This window comes from Lontra canadensis, unplaced genomic scaffold, assembly GCF_010015895.1.
Source record: "Lontra canadensis isolate GAN:19392208 unplaced genomic scaffold, GSC_riverotter_1.0 scaffold103, whole genome shotgun sequence".
Classification (NCBI taxonomy): domain Eukaryota; kingdom Metazoa; phylum Chordata; class Mammalia; order Carnivora; family Mustelidae; genus Lontra; species Lontra canadensis.
In genome coordinates this window covers 2,518,734-2,536,541 of record NW_022631097.1, presented here as the reverse complement: position 1 = coordinate 2,536,541, position 17,808 = coordinate 2,518,734, and the positions used below count along the sequence as shown (strand labels likewise).

Below are 17,808 nucleotides of genomic sequence, written 5' to 3'. Positions count from 1 at the left end.
ATATCAAAAAATAAAGGTAAATACCTTAAATTATCTGATTTCAGGGTAAAATCATTGAAAAGCTAAAGTAATGCAGTGAGACACAATAAAAGAAGTGAACTAGGGGCGCCTGGGTGGCTCAGTGGGTTAAGCCTCTGCCTTCGGCTCGGGTCATGATCCCGGGGTCCTGGGATCGAGCCCCGCATCGGGCTCTCTGTGCAGCAGGGAGCCTGCTTCCCTTCCTCTCTCTTTGCCTGCCTCTCTGCCTACTTGTGATATCTCTCTGTCAAATAAATAAATAAAAATCTTTAAAAAAAAAAAAGTGAACTAGAGGTTAACTTTAGATAAAACATTTCATAATATGAAGAAAAGCAAATATTAAGAAGCCAGAAGAGAAGAGAGATGTATTCTAAAAAATCGGAACAGAGGCTCTAAACTCTATACCACATGGTCATATTTCTTGGTATTCATAACTCCCTGCAATTTCATGTGAAAATTGTATATGTACTTCTAGAACAAAGCATGTACCTTTTATTACATTGTTAATGGATTCACAACCTATTCAAAGATTGACAGATCAGCAAAAGTGATAATATGGTGAAATACAATGACTAGTAAATAAAACGCTCCAATTTTAAGTACTGCCCATATTAGAATAGTGTATATAGTTAACTAACTTTAAATAAGTGAAGTGAATGTCAGACTGAGTCTCTTTTGAACATGTAGTTGTAGGGATCTCTCTCTCCCTCTCTCTCTCTTTTTTAAAGATTTTTATCTATTTATTTTAGAGTGAGCACAGAGGAGAGGGAGAAGCAGACTCCCCACTGAGCAAGGAGCCCAGTGCGGGACTTGATCCCAGGGGTCTGAAATCATGACCTGAGTGGAAGGCAGATGCCCAACTGACTGAGGCATACCAAGATAAAGATTGTTCTTTAACATGCACCCAGACAACTTCATATTTAGTACACACCTCACTGTTGCCTAGGCAAATGCTAAGAATTCTGCTAACTTAGTAAATGAAAATTCTTTTCCATTTATTTATTTAGCAGTTATTTACTTTAGTTATGCTTGGTGCTACCTTAAAGCAAAATAATAATAATAATAATAATAAACGAAAAAAACAAAACCAAAACATTCTGTTTGGTATTCCAGTCAGTATACAGCAAATTCTATTATGGAATATTTTTAAATCTTTCCTGTTGGACTATTTTCAGAAATTACTGAATGAGAGCATGGATATCTTCTCATGAAATTTGTCCAAAGAATAAGGTAAAAGCAGAAAGGGAAATTTTGGCAAATCTTTGCCAGGTCTTAAGTGATTTACTTGAATAATAAATTAATTTGCCAAAATAAATAGTCATATCTGTGTATTAGTTGTCTTTTTGTTGTGTAATCTATATATTACTTTATTTACTGGTAATGTAATTTATAAACATCAACAGAAATACAAATGGCATTCATCTTAGTACCTTTGCTAGTAGACTCTACCTGTTTTGCTAGTGGTTGGTAAAATGTCTGGCTCATCCCCTGCTCATTTCCTACAAGTACATTCTAATAGTAAAATCTTATCGTAAATATACTGTATTAAGTTATGGCAGTAAACTCCAAGCCAAAGCTGAAAAAAATCCTTTAAAACCTAAACCAAACATGCTCTAAAGCCTGAAATCCGTTAGATCATTCATTCATATTCACAGGAGAGTGTGAAGCAGCTGGTATAATCCAGTTTCAGAACATTCTGTTTCTGATATTCCATGATTTCTATGCTAGGCAAAAAATAAGGCAATGTTCTTTGGTATGGTTAACACTGCTGCCACCTGTCAATGGCTTTACCTCTTTCCTCTTGTTAATTGAAGGCATTTTTTTTAATCTGAAGTACTTAACAGGATGCAGTAATTTGTGGTTATAATAAAAGGAAACAGGGCATTTATTTCCATTTGTGTGCAAACTTCTTTATTGCAGTTGCACACAACAAAGTATATACATAGCTATCTAAAGATATTTCAATAAATTAATAGGGTTTAACACATGTAAACACAGAAAACAAACTTTTGCATATTCAAAACCAAAAATCTTTTTATTTTTTTAATGTCACACTTTGAGTTGGGAATTGATTCCCATTTATAAAGATTCATGCATTCCTGCCACATTTTTTTTTTTTAAACCATTTAGCAATATTAACCATGTCATAGGCACTGGTGATACAGAGAGGGGGGAGAATAGATGTTTTCTGTTCTTAAAGATTTCTTTATATTGGGCCACAGACAATTCTAATTCTAGTACGGAATCATTAGGACTTAATAAAAATTTGCTCAGAGTTCTCTGTGCTTCTACTGAGAGGCTGCCTAACCTAAAATGGGTACTTGAGAAAGGACTCCTAGAGCAGTTAACTACCAGAATTCTTAACAAACAAGTTAGCCAAATGAAAAAAGGAACAAGAAATAACTGACTATATTACATGCTTAGCTCTGTGAAGTGTTTTAATTACAATTAGAAGTAGTAAGTGGTTTCTCCTGGAAAGGTATGCAGTAAAGGCTTATTGAAGCTCATTGAAGGGTAGCCAGGTCAGTATTGAAGCTAAGGACACCAGCAAGCCAGTCAGTTTAGGAAAATTATGTTAGCAATAAACAAAACTAAGGTTGACATTTTAAGTTAGTACAATATATATTTTGCACAAAGACCCAGTACATTAAAAAAAAAATAGTAACAATAGAATTTTTAAATAGACATGTGATTTTGTTTTCAATAAGAGATTGCAAATCTGCCCCTTCATTAAGGTTTTCATTATCTTTCCATTTACCTGAAGAATTTTTTTTTAAGAATTTGTTTTATTTTTTGTTTTGGGTATAATTTCTGTTTGTATGCAAACAACATATTGCTGTTTTCAAAAAATAATTCCAGTCTTTGACCAAATTTTGGGTAGGGTAAGGGTATGGAGCTTAAGGTACTTGGTGATAGGCAAATTGCTATCAGTATTCAGCCACAGGCTTTACACAACCATCCTTACAGTGGGTTTCCTGTTAACTGAGGGGACAGACAGTGGATATGGAAGTCTGAGTAGATCACAGAGAATGTGGGATCCTGGGGGAAAAGCAGTGCAAAATACCATAGGAATGAATTACTTTCCTTCTGCAGTCCCAAACTATAAAATACTTAGAGCTACAAACTGCAGCTTTTCCTATGAAGGGGTGGGAGGGAGGAGAGAGGGATCCTTTAATCCATCCCTTCTTTACTCCAAACTGTGTCATGTATTAGAGGATACAATATCCTAAATGTTGTTATCTCTAGTGGTATCCTCTGTTTATGACTCAGTCCTCTGATAGCAGCACTTTCCCCAGGCTTACTTGAAATTCTTGGTTTTGAGGAGACCATTTTGCATGGATATATAAGGTTCCAGAAATCAGATCCATCTTCCATTACAAAAGGTTCCTTGTTACTGCTATGCTGCCCAAAGAAGATCACAATCTAGATAAATTTATTAATATTAGACCTGTTACTAGTTTTCTACTTAAGTTTAATTTTGTCATCTTGGAAAATATTAGTCTGGTATGTATCTCATTTTCAAAAGTTTAAGAAGTCAAAATGTCATGGTTGATAAATAACATGAGAAATAGTTATCATAGTTTGAAATTTATCCTTGTGAGACATACACATCTGCTAAATGCTAGTTGTTCCTTTCATACTACTGTCTAGCACTTCCCACCTTCCATTCCATTGTGCTTCCCCCACTAGAAAGTGAATGTCTCTTAATTTACCTGTATTCAATGCTTGGTCTTAGGAGATACGTGATATTTATTAAATAAGTTTGTGTTGAATAGTTGTAGAAACAGTTCACAAAGTAGTATTTACCGTCTCCTGTTGTGGGGGTCAGAGCTTTGGGGGGTCGGGAGTAATAAGCTGAAGTAACTCCATCATTTCTTAAGAAAAAGTTATTTAGTTAGGGTTTCAATGAGGGATATCGATGAAACTTTAGGAGGGTATTGAACTTTTAAGTTAAAACTCTATACTTTTTTTTTTCAAACATGTAAAGCCTAATTTAAACCTTTCATTAAGAGCATAAACAAAAATGTATGTAGTTATGTGCCTCCTTGTAAGGTAATTATGGAAGAAGGGAAAGTGAGTATTCTGCTCAGTGATCTCATCAGGAAAGAGAAACCAGTTAATAGAAGATGCTTATTTTTTTACTTATCAGCATCTCCTGACAGTGGCCACTTCTATATACAGAATTCTGTGTGTGTGGGGGGTTATTAATTAATATATGTAAGCACGTGCCATTTCATTACCATGTTTATCTAAGAAAAGTCACACTAGCTTTCTTTCAGTATGTGGGAAGAAGTCTAGACTAGGCTATCACAAGATCAGACAATGTTCAGAAGCCACCCAGTGTAGTTCCCAGAGCTTCCAGGTCTCCCAGGAGGGAAGTTTGTCTCCTTAGCTAATACTCTGTCATTTTGTAGAGTTTATTGTAAAGTACTGCTTAAGCAGTAAATATTTCTAATTTAGTCTGACACTACTTTGTTTCATGTACAATAAAATCTCCCCAATTCAGAACAAAATGGAGAAGTTTTAATGACTGAAATTTTCCAGTTGTAAAGTTTTCTTAAGAAGATGGTCTTTCAGTTAGCCACAGAAAGTTCAAAGACAACAAAGCAATTACATTGTATCCAGATTGTTACAAATCCCAAAATAAAGGTCCCAAATGAATATGGTTTCACTACATTTTATCTAATGCATTGTAGGGTATATTGGATATATTAAAAGCATTGCAAGGAAGGCTCTTTCTTTTCTCACTTTCTTCCTGAGAATGCAGAAACCAAAGAATGTCCAACAAAGAACAGAACTAACTTTTTCAGATTTGTCAGTTCATGGATAAAAAGTAGAGACAGAATGGTGAAGCACCTGTTGCTTTAAAGGCAATAAACTAGGGAAATGTTTTAACAGAAGTCATCAGCTTTCAAAGATCTCTTTTATCCAGCTCACATCACTCATTGCCCTTAATTCCTTTGTCACATTTTTTCCTGCCTTACAAGTAATCCTTGAAATCCATGGAGCATTTTATATATAACCAGAACCATGTGGATGGGTCTCACGTGTTCAGTTTAACCCCAAATCCCAGCATTTCTGCTGCCCCTCCTTTCCCATGTATTTAGTTTTAGATGCAGGTCTGAGAACAAATAGTTGTGGTAATAGGAATTCATCCCACTGCCATCACTTTCCACCTACCAAGACTCTAAATTCAGTCTCTGGTGGGTTTCAGATAACAGAGAGCCACCAACAGGCCCTCTGCAGCTCTTTGATCTCCACCACTGTATTCTATACTCTTCTTTCTGGGGAGCTAGTTCCTCTGGCAGCTGCTTCCCTCATGCCAGGCCATTGGTTATTTATGTGTAACAGTATACATTGGCCAACGGAGTAGATTTCTAGAAATTTCTTATGAAATCTCATTATTTAGATAAAGGTTAAAATTAATATTGTTTAGTCCATTCCTAATGGAACAGTTCTCTTGAACATCAGTAAGTAAGTTGAGATGAGGAGGGGCAGAAAGTTCTTTCCAGCCCTTCAGGTTGAGTAGCTTCAGTGTGCTATCCCCTGGGCACTGCTTTCATTTCCTCCACATAACGTGTAAGAGTGATACATGTCTTTTAAGGATAACCTTAGAAATAAATGACATCTTTTATTGTGCCTTTTTGGTTTTTTGGTATTAACCCTTTAGAAAACAGTTTTTAAGATATCCAGCAATAGAGTCATCATGGTTTTAACCTTACTTAGGTTTTCTACCTTATTTAGGTTTTCTGAAAGAGACTAAAACTGATCTCCCCTGGAGTCTTCTAGGATTATTCAAACCCAAAGTACATACGCTTAGGGCAGGGGCAAACAGAGTAGCAAATTCAAGTCTTCATTTCAGTAGGTTTTTTTTTTCCCCACTGTATTTTGGAAATTGATGTTTGATTTTGCTCTTTCTTATCCTAGAGCATAGCAGTTACTCATATGTTGAGTCCTTCTTGTTTGTCGTAAGTGTGGATATTCTTTTCTGTGATTGCTTTTCTATGTGATTTTCTTTGCCTTCTGTGTGATTTTTTTTTTCCTATCACATAGTCCATATATTTTCCACAAGGTTGATTCTAAAAGTATTTTAAGGTTTATAATGGTGTCTTCCCCTTATTTAACTAGGCCATCTCCCTTTTCAGGTATTTATTTCTATTGTCTTGCATCTTATCTTTAATCTCTGATGTCATAAAGTTGCCACTTTCATTTCCTATAACTTTTTCATGTTTTCTTTCAGAATGTGATTTTCATTGTTCATTGTTTCTTATTGCTCATCTTCATTTTTTCCCACAGAATTTGCATAGGCCCATCACTACATTTTAAACAGACATTCCAGCCAAGTATGTTGTTTGCCTAAAACAAAGTGAATGTTTGACTCTTTTCCATCCTGATCTAAGCACTGTTTTTATCTTTGTGTTAGAATATTAGCCAATGAACAGGATGTTCACAGTTATATCAACTGTTCAGTCATTTAGCTGCCTGAGGGATCTGTGGTCATGAATACAGTATTTCCCCTCTGCTCAACCAAGTCATAACTTGCTGATTCCAGCCCACCTTTGATAGAACAGAGGAGGGATAAAAGGGCAGCTGTTGGGCCTATAGTGAATGCAGAGAGTGACAGGAGCTCCTTTTCTCTGGCCTGCACTGTCCCTTCAAACTGGGAAACACCAGTGACAGCACTACCCCTGTCCCATGTGGTAACTTTGTACAGATGAGAAAAACATATCCCTTCCTCAGTGCACTTTGCTTCCATTTGCTGACTAACTGCATGGTGATTCCAGTGAATGGTGCCCCTTAAAGTTGTGTAGTGCACACAGCTCTACATAGAGTGGCCCTAATCAGTGAGGAATTTGAGGATTTCAACCTCTCGTTTGCCTTCATGGTCCTCTTTTCTCTGGAAGAAGAAACTAATTTTCAGTGCCATTGTTGTCTTACAGTTTAATGCAGATTATCAGAAGATCCTTCTAGGACCAGTTTAAAGTAGGAGGTTAGGAGCTAGCAACAGTATGGCTCTACTTACTGCTTTTTGGGTTGTCATGTTGTGGGAGGGAGGTTTTAAGAACTTTTTACTTAGCTCTTTCAGTTTGTTGGGTTTTGTTTTTGATTTTGTTCTGTTTTGTTTTTTAATGACCCTTTGATTTTATTAAGAGTTAACTCTCTCTAGAAGGCACCTTACATCCCCTTTTTAAAGGAAACTAGTATAAAGAATTGTCTCAGATTTTATTTTCAAGTGGATTATTATATTGATTGAGATAAAAACCAAAAATCCGAAGGAAAAAAGGGAAAACTTGTTTATGTAGTAGATCCTTTAATACCTGGAGAGTCCAACTTCCACTGGTGCTGATATTCTCTTCAGAGCCTTGAAACAGCCCTCAGTACTTACAAGGATTTTAGACATGAATATTGATATTTATGCTGACATTTATATCCTAAATAGTTTAAAATTATGGTTTGCTTTTTAATGCTTTTTATTTTTGAAAGGAATTGATTTAGCCCTAGGAAAAAGCAGTCATATTTCTCTTGACATCCAAACCTATATGTCATCATACTGAAATGCCATTTGTGGTTGCTTTTCCTGTAAGTGATACCTCATTATGACTAAGAATACACTAGTGGTAAGTTCTTTTAAAGGTGTATATTAATTATATTGGAAAGATAAAAAGATTTGTATCCTGTGGTCTAATTTTATTTGACATGTAGTAGTATTTATGACAAGCCCAACTATATCTACTTATATTTTTTGAAAGACATTCTGTTTTCAGTCCTGATTCTAATCACTTTCAGTTTATATAAACATAGCGCTGGTGTTTTTATATAACAGGCACTCTGCAAAGTACTTTGGATATATAGTAGAATCAGTAATGCTGAATCTGTGTAGCATCATTGGGAGTGTGCATGTGAGTGAGTCTTCCAGATGACTAAAATTACCCTTGTAAGTAATTAAATATCCCTTTTATGCAAGATATGCATTTAAAACAGTTAAACTATGTTACATATTTTCATACATTTTTAACAGAATATTCTCTACATAATTAGTAGTTTCTCGGTGCCTGAAGATCATCACCATAAATAGACCCAGAGGCCACTGATTGGTTCTTTAATAGTGATTGGACCAGACTGTTGCCGCTATGTCTGTTTTATATTATTTTTCTCTCCTGTCACTGTCATGCTATTTAGATCTCCCTTCTGCCGTCAGTATATGTGACTCTAATATGTATAACTCAATGTTTTTAATCTGCTGGGATTTTGAAACTTAAAAACCCAAGTTTTTGATTGGGTTTTTGATTTGTTAAACCCTATATTAGATTGATGTATAGGTTAAAAGTAAGTGCTGAATCATGGTATAAGATATCCTATAGAGTCAGTTGTGTAGGTTCCAGTGTCTTACATATATGATGACTGTTGTATAAATTAACAAAAGAAAATGTTGGTAGCCAGGATGATCTTTCCAGTAGAGTATGTCTGCTATTTCCTCTTTGATCCATTTTTTTCATGTACCCCAGAGACCTACACCAAAGCTCAGAACTGACTTTAGTATAATTTCTGTACTGTAGTTTCTTGTACTCCTCTTTTATGATCTGGTTCAACTGTCTCCTGCTCTGTGATGCCTTTCTTAAGTCTGCCAAATAGTAAAGCAGTTAATTGGTCCCCTCTCTGCCTTCTCACAGGTTTTTTTTTTTTTTTATGTATTTCTATTAGAGTATTTGTTGAAATTATGATATCATAGTCATAATAGCTAACCTTCTGAAGCACTTATTATGTACCAGGTGTTATGCTAAGGGCTTTATGTGTATTATTGCATTGAATACTCATTCTTTAAAAGACCCTTTGAATAATTCACAGAGATGAAAAGGTACAGCATGGGGAATATAGTCAGTAATATTGTAATAACTTGTATGGTGACAGATAGTGACTACATTATTATGGTAAACATTGATTAATGTATAGAATTGTTGAATCAGGGGTGCCTGGGTGGCTCAGTGGGTTAAAGCCTCTGCCTTTGGCTCAGGTCATGGCCCCGGGGTCCTGGGATTGAGCCCCACATCGGACTCTCTGCTTGGCAGGGAGCCTGCTTTCCCCTCTCTCTCTCTCTGCCCGCCTCTCTGTCTACTTGTAATCTCTGTCAAGTAAATAAATAAAATCTAAAAAAAAAAAAATTGTTGAATCAATATGCTGTACACCTAAAACTAATATAACATTGTATGTCAATTATACTTTTTTTAATGAATAAAAAATAAATGAAAGACCCTTTGAAGTAGATAATTACTATTTTCTCCATTTTCCAAAATGGGGTTAAGTGAAGGAGAAGGAAAATATAACTTGGCCAAGTGGTAGAGCTGGGATTTAAATCCAGGCAGTTTGATTCCAGTTTCCACATTTTTCATACCTATCAGATGAAGCACAGAGAGGTAACTGGTCCAAAGTCACATATCTAGTAAGTGACAGAACTCAAATTTGAATACCAGGCAGTTTGACCTCAAAGACAGTGTTCTAAATTATTTATTTTCAATCCAACACTCCTCTTTGTAAATTCCTTAAAGGAAGACCTCATAATATCCGTCATAATGTCTATAGAATGTGAAACATAAGGGGTTCTTAAAAAAGGAGGGCACTTGATGTAATAAGCACTGGGGGTTACATGCATTCTACCCATGTGACTAATCACTGAATTCTACCATGAAACTAATAATACACTATATGTTAACTAACTTGAAATTAAATTTTTTTTTAAGATTTTATTTATTTGACAGAGAGAGATCACAAGTAGGCAGAGAGGCAGGCAGAGAGAGGGGAGGAAGCAGGCTCCCTGCTGAGCAGAGAGCCTGATGCGGGGCTCAATCCCAGGACCCTGGGATCATGACCTGAGCCACCCAGGGACCCCTGAAATTAAATTTTTAAAAGAGATTCTTAAATGTTTGAGAATGAATTAATGGACTTTTCACTGCCTGATATGTAACAGTACTAATAAGCTAGGGTTTGCTTTTATATCTTTACTCTCAGGTAAAACTTTAATATTTTGACCTTTATTATTCCTCGTCATCTCCCTCCAAACTGGTATTCTAACTATACTTACCAAAGTCTACAAGCCACTGTCTTTGCCTTAGTTCAGTTTGTCAAGTCCAACCTACCACACATAGGCCACACATATGCCAAAGTGAAAAAGAGACTAAAGGAAATGAGTATCTGCAACAATATCAGTAACAATAATAACAATAATAGTTCAGGGAATATGAAAACAGCAGCTAACAATTTTTTAAAAGGCCCTGAAAACTCCTGATTTTGGGGTGTCTGGCTGGTTCAGTTGGTAGAGCATGCGACTCTTGATCTCAGGGTTTTAAGTTTGAGCCCCACATTGGCTGTAGCGATTGCTTAAGTTAAATTCTTTAAAAATAAATAAAGCCATCTAAAACATGCAAGGGAAGGATACAAAGGAAGGGGAGGTGGGAAAAGAGAGAGCATGCAAGGATGTGAGTAGGAAAAGCACAGAGATGAAAGAAAGGGTTGGGGAGGAATGGAGAATTGTTCATTCCTGACAATTAAATCCATCCAGTCAGTCTGAGGTTTGATCAAAATGGTTATACAGGGGCGCCTGGGTGACTCAGTGGGTTAAAGCCTCTGCCTTTGGCTCAGGTCATGATCCCAGGGTCCTGGTATCAAGCCCCACATCGGGTTCTCTGCTCCGCAGAGAGCCTGCTTCCTCCTCTCTCTCCCTGCGTGCCTCTCTATTTATGATCTCTGTCTGTCAAATAAGTAAATAAAAATCTTTTTTTAAAAAAATGGTTATACAAATGAAGTTAGGCAGGAATAGTCTTACAGGTAAACAGAAATAACAAATTAAATGTAATATTACATGTCATATGTTTATACTTCAATAGAAATGGTAAATTAATCGTCTAAATTCCATGGAGTAAGCATACATATATAATGCACATCAATTATACTAGTGGTCTTTTAAAACGTACTTTAAAATTCACCTACTGGGCACCTGTTTCACTTGGTTAGAAGAGTGTGTGACTCTTGATCTCGGGCTCATGAGTTCAAGCCCCATGTTGGGTGTAGAGATCACTAAAAAAATAAATAAACTTAAAAATTCAACTATTGTATGATAAAGGTGGCCTAAATAAAACTGATTTGTTGGTTCATCAGCTTGGAATTACAAAAGCTCTAACAGTTAGCTCTAGCTCTAGCTTTAAAACAGTATTTTTTCTGTCTACATAAATTCTTTTGTAGCAAGGAAACATATTAGAAATCCTGCTTTTAAGTTTGATTGAACAAGAGCAGTAATACATATCATTTAGGAAATAGACAACAGTTAGTCCAGGCCTCAAAGGTGTCTAATTCTTATAGTCATTTTTTTATTCTCTAGAGTCTAGCTTAAATCTCACTGTTTTCATGAGCTTCCTTAGCCATCATTACCCACAATACTTTCTTTCTTTCCTAATTTATATAATTCTTAGAGCAGCTAGTATAGGATAGTGGTTGAGACTGGGGTTGTCATACCACCTATGCTGTCAGTTGACTTGCTGTGTTAATCTAGGCAAGCTGGTAAACCTTGACAAGCCTTGGTTTCTTCTTTTGTAATTTAAGGTTGATAAAGATGATGTCTCTCCTTTGGGTTATTATGAAGGTTGAGTGAGACCATGTATGTAAAGATGTTAGCACCTTGCCTTGCATATACTACATGTTTAGTTAACATTAGCTATTACTGTTAGGATTAACAACTGCACTACTGCCACCGTAATTCATATGTGTTCTGTCTCTTCCTAGAGTGTCCTCAAGTTCGTAGATGTTCAATTAAGTATTTACTTGAAGGGTGGATGAGGATGCAGGGAAAGACCAGTAGTTAGAGATTGTAACTTGGGGGCTTCCACTTTATATTCCATAAGAGAAGTGATAGGATTAGAATCTACAGTGGTGGGGACCTCCAGGTGATAGCTAGGTACTCAATAAGCAGAATGTGAGAGGGAATAGAAAGGATTAGAAAAAAGGGAAACATTAGTAGTGCTGACATTGGAGTTAAAAGATTTGGGGATTGGAGAATAAGTCTCTTTATACCATGAAATAGCAGGAATTAAAGGCCACAATACCAGGTTGATTAGATGGTTAGATGGTTGAATATCACACCATCTACTAATAGAGTCATAGTAGTAGGACAAATTTTTTGGAGGTCATTTGTTTATAAATGACTTTCTAAGTTCATGGCCTGTAATTCAAATGACAACTTTAAGCTCAGAAATCAGCCCATGAAAGGGAGTTTTAATTTTACCTCCTCCACTTTTTCTTATTCACTGGAGAGGATAATTAACCAAAGTTGGAAGGGATGACAATTCTTCTTCTCGAGAGTCTTGAGAAATGTCATGCTTGTGCAAGTTATAGACATACAGGCATGTGGAAAATGGTAACAATGAAATAGGGTGTTTTTTTGGATCTAAGTATCCTAGAAGGAAAAAAATTGGATTTCTTTGAGAATAGTTTTCATGTCTTGCTATCAAAGAGTGTGAAGTTTGTGCTTTTACTTCCTGGTCATTTTTAATATACCAGGAAATAATAGGACTGCTGCAAGATGGAGGACAACATGAAAACCAAGAGAGGCAGAATTAACAGCAGTCCGTCCTGTTATGAGACCATTTGAGGAGGAGAATAAGTGAGTAATTGACTCCTTTTAGTTGGTTAGAATTCAAAGTTTGTTTATTGACACAAGAAAGAAAGGAGTTGGGTAAAAAGGTACTCTCTTAATTAGTCAGGAACAACTTAGATATTAGGAAGTATAAAGAAAGGCAGCATTTGTTTAAGGATTTGGAAATATACTGTATTTCCATGTGGGTTAGTTATTTTTGTTACTCTCTTAATAGGCTACATATTAATTTTAGTATAAATAGAATTGTTCTATAAGCTAATAATGTATACGCCCTTACTCAACTTCTTTCAGTTTTTCTAATATACTATATTCTCTCTCATATCTAGGACTTTGACAGTCCTGTGACATTTACTGAGAAGGTTCTCACCCACTCTCCCTTTCCTGTCTCATTTGTGTGCTTTCTGTAATTTTACTGCCAAAGCACTTAGTGTGTTCTGGTAGAAATTAATGTTAGTCTTGTTTACCACTGTTTTCCTGCATATATTCAGTATCAGTTCATTAAAATAATAATATATCTATTACTGTATCTGCCTCACATATAAAATGTTCAGAGTATTAATAAAATTCAGTTTTCTGATTATTATGATAAGAGTATGGACTCATGTAATTAAAACATGCCTCTTGAGTCATTTTTGTAGTAGTAACTTAAGGGAAAAGAAAAGGAAAGACATGAATAAACAAGTTCTGAAGAAGATCGGGGTTCACATATAATACTCTCAATAGATGCTGAAAAAGCATTCAACAAAGTACAGCATCCCTTCCTGATCAAAACTCTTCAAAGTGTAGGGATAGAGGGCACATACCTCAATATTATCAAAGCCATCTATGAAAAACCCACTGCAAATATCATTCTCAATGGAGAAAAACTGAGAGCTTTTCCGCTAAGGTCAGGAACACGACAGGAATGTCCATCATCACCACTGCTATTCAACATCGTACTAGAAGTCCTAGCCTCAGCAATCAGACAACAAAAAGAAATTAAAGCCATCCAAATCGGCAAAAAAGTAATCAACCTATCACTCTTTGCAGATGATATGATGCTATATGTGGAAAACCCAAAAGGCTCCACTCCCAATCTGCTAGAATTTGTACAGGAATTCAGTAAAGTGTCAGGATAAAAAATCAATGCACAGAAATCAGTTGCATTTCTTTACAACAACAACAAGACAGAGAAATTAAGGAGTCCATCCGATTTACAATTGCACCCAAAAACATAAGATACCTAGGAATAAACCTAACCAAAGAGGCAAAGAATCTATACTCAGAAAACTGTAAAGTACTCATGAAAGAAATTGAGGAAGACACAAAGAAATGGAAAAATGTTCCATGCTCCTGGATTGGAAGAACAAATATTGTGAAAATGTCTATGCTACCTAAAGCAATCTACACACGTAATGAAATCCCTATCAAAATCCCATCCATTTTTTTCAAAGAAATGGAACAAATAATCCTAAAATTTATATGGAACCAGAAAAGACCTCGAATAGCCAAAGGAATATTGAAAAAGAAAGCCAAAGTTGGTGGCATCACAATTCCGGACTTCAAGCTCTATTACAAAGCTGTCATCATCAAGACAGCATGGTACTGGCACAAAAACAGACACATAGATCGATAGAACAGAATAGAGAGCCCAGAAATACACCCTCAACTCTATGGTCAACTAATCTTCGACAAAGCAGGAAAGAATGTCCAATGGAAAAAAGACAGCCTCTTCAACAAATGGTGTTGGGAAAATTGGACAGCCACATGCAGAAAAATGAAATTGGGTCATTTCCTTACACCACACAGGAAAATAGACTCAAAATGGATGAAGGACCTCAATGTGAGAAAGGAATCCATCAAAATCCTTGAGGAGAACACAGGCAGCAACCTCTTCGACCTCAGCTGCAGCAACTTCTTCCTAGGAATATTGCCAAAGGCAAGGGAAGTAAGGGCAAAAATGAACTATTGGGACTTCATCAAGATCAAAAGCTTTTGCACAGCAAAGGAAACCGTTAACCAAAAGACAACTGAGAGAATGGGAGAAGGTATTTGCAAACAACATATCAGATAAAGGGCTAGTATCCAAAATCTATAAAGAGCTTAGCAAACTCAACACCCAAAGAACAAAGAATCCAATCAAGAAATGGGCAGAGGACATGAACAGACATTTCTGCAAAGAAGACATCCAGATGGCCAACAGACACATGAAAAAGTGCTCCACATCACTCGGCACCAGGGAAATACAAATCAAAACCACAATGAGATACCACCTCACACCAGTCAGAATGGCTAAAATTAACAAGTCAGGAAATGACAGGTGCTGGTGAGGATGCGGAGAAAGGGGAACCCTCCTACACTGTTGGTGGGAATGCAAGCTGGTGCAACCGCTCTGGAAAACAGCATGGAGATTCCTGAAAAAGTTGAAAATAGAGCTACCCTACGACCCAGCAATTGTACTACTGGGTATTTACCCTAAAGATACGAATGTAGTGATTTGAAGGGGCACATGCACCCGAATGTTTATAGCAGCCATGTCCACAATAGCCAAACTATGGAAAGAACCTAGATGTCCATCAAAAGATGAAGGGATAAAGAAGGTGTGGTATATATATACAATGGAATACTATGCGGCCATCAAAAGAAATGAAATCTTGCCATTTGCGACGACATGGATGGAACTAGAGGGTATTATGCTTAGCGAAATAAGTCAATTGGAGAAAGGCAACTCTCATGATCTCCTTGATACGAGAAAGTGGAGATGCAACATGGGGGGTTTGGAGGGTACGAAGGGAGAGAGACAAACCATGAGAGACTCCTAATCTCACAAAACAAACTGAGGGTTGCCAGGAGGAGTGGGGTAGGGAGAGGGTGGTTGGGTTATGGACATTGGGGAGGGTGAGTGCTGTGAAGTGTGTAAACCTGGTGATTCACAGACCTGTACCCCTGGGGCTAATAATTCATTATATGTTTATAAAAATAATAAAAATACAGTAAAAAAAAAAAGAAAAAGAAAGGGATTCAGATCATCCAGTATTTTTGAGTATTCTACATATGTCTCGCATTCAATATGCACTGTGTAGAACAGAAAGGAGCTATAAAACTAGCTGCTCAAGGAAACCAAGTGTCAAAATAAGGAAAGAGAATTAATATTTTTTAGAAAACTGAGATCAGCCCAAAAGGAGCTGTTAACTTTGAATTTTGTTGACTTTGAACTTACAGAGATTTAAGCAACTGGAATTCTCATTTTTCCCCCATTTCAGTTGTAATCAGTGAATGTCACTGTATCAAGGTAAATAATAGGTACGGTAGCAGTAACTGTGAAAAGGAAGTATTGTGTGTCCAGGAAGGATGTTGTGGTCCAGGTCGGACCAGTACTTTAAGGAAAGTAGTCCAAGGTGAGAGTATGCTTTTGGATTTCACAGATAATACTCACATTCTGTGTCAAGATTGCTATATTGACATTGGTGTTTATGTTAACTGCTGTGTTGTTTTCTTCCATTTGCTTAGGATACAGTGCCCAGCCATGGATAGGAGGTTAGTGTGGTAGTTAAAGGATTGAAACACTTTGAGTTGGACACCCCAGGTATTTCATCCTGGCTGTGCCATTTCCTTTAGTTGTTGTATATACTCTAGTATCTGATGTTCAGTTATTGTGAGGACTAACCAAATAATTGATGTAGAGTGCTTTATTAATATAATCCCTAGCACATAGTGAGTGCTCAATAAAGGTTAGCAATAAAGATTCCAGTATTGTCTCTATCAGCATTGAGTCAAGGTCTAGGTGCCATTGCCTGAGATATCCAGAATCTTACACTGACAATACTTTACCAGTTCTTATCCTTTTAGCACTCTCCATCCATGATGTAAGTATATTTCTGAAAGCAGAGCTATTTATCAGACATGATATATTTTATCTTTGTGAAAAAGCACTTTACTTGATCTCTTGCCTCTACCTTTCTTTCTGATCTTATCTTCTGCCACACTTAAATACACCAGGCTTACCTAGGAACAAACACACACACACACACACCCCTCATGGTCTTTGATCTTACTTTACCTCTTGCTCAGGATGCTCTTCCTCCAGAGAGCCCTAGGCCTCATTAACTGCACCTCATTTAGTCTCTTTAAATGTCACCTCTTTAGAAAGGTGATAGGATACTCACCTCCTCTGAGTATCCTATCTAAAATACTACTCCTTATGAGTCTTTTATCCTGTTTAATATTTCCTTGTGGCATTTCTCATTAGCTCACCTTATTTTCTACATATATTCATTAACTGTCATTTCTTTCATTAACTGGAATAGAAGTTCCCTCAAGTAAAAAAAAAAAAAAAAAAAGTTCCTTCAAGTTAGTATCATTCACTGTTTTGTCTTCATGCCTGAAAGAGTGATACGTAGACAATCACGTAATATTTATTAAATCAGTGATTGAAAAATTTGGAGGCTGTTAGAACTAAATACTAAAGTACTCTGTAAAGATTATTCTGGAAGTAGCTAAGTTGGGGAATCATACTGAGAAAAGTCTTAAAATGCAGTTTCTTTTTCTTTTAGGATAATGTTGTCTCTGGAGAGATGGGAGAAAAATTGTCCCTTCGTAAACAGCGCTTCATGCAGTTTTCTTCACTGGAACATGAAGGAGAATATTATATGACACCACGAGACTTCCTCTTTTCAGTAATGTTTGACCAAATGGAACGTAAGTTGTTTTTTGGATTTTTAAAGTTTTTTTAAAAAATCAAACATTAAGGCTGATAAACTTCTATTTTTCAGAATTGCTAACAGCTTTTCTTCATTTTAATTATAATAATTCTTTGTGCCATGTATTTGCTTATTATTTAGACTTTACATTCTTCATGACACAGGTGTAGTTCAACTTTTTATGTATTTATCTAAGAAATACTTGTTTTGTTTATGGGTTTTTCTAAAGAGCCAAAGGAAAAAGAGGGAAGTTTTTAATGTCACTAAATATGTTAATAGAATAATTAATTTATCTAAGATATTCGTTTTTGGTAGTACTGATGTTTTAAAGTGGGCAAAGAATAAAACTAGATTATGGACGCCTGGGTGGCTCAGTTGGTTAGGCTGCTGCCTTCAGCTCGGGTCATGATCCCAGGGTTCTGGGATCGAGTTCCACATCAGGCTCCTTGCTTGGCAGGGAGCCTGCTT

General features: G+C 36.4%; 1 protein-coding gene across 2 annotated transcripts in view; it reads left to right on the top strand.

Annotated features, from left to right (window-relative positions):
- MICU2 (mitochondrial calcium uptake 2) overlaps positions 1 to 17,808 on the top strand; it is a 152,398-nt gene that overhangs the window by 30,206 nt on the left and 104,384 nt on the right. For both annotated transcript variants that reach the window (XM_032838186.1, XM_032838185.1), the window contains exon 2: positions 17,194 to 17,338. In XM_032838186.1, coding sequence (XP_032694077.1) covers positions 17,194 to 17,338 — 145 coding nt within the window. The remainder of the gene's footprint in view (positions 1 to 17,193; positions 17,339 to 17,808) is intronic.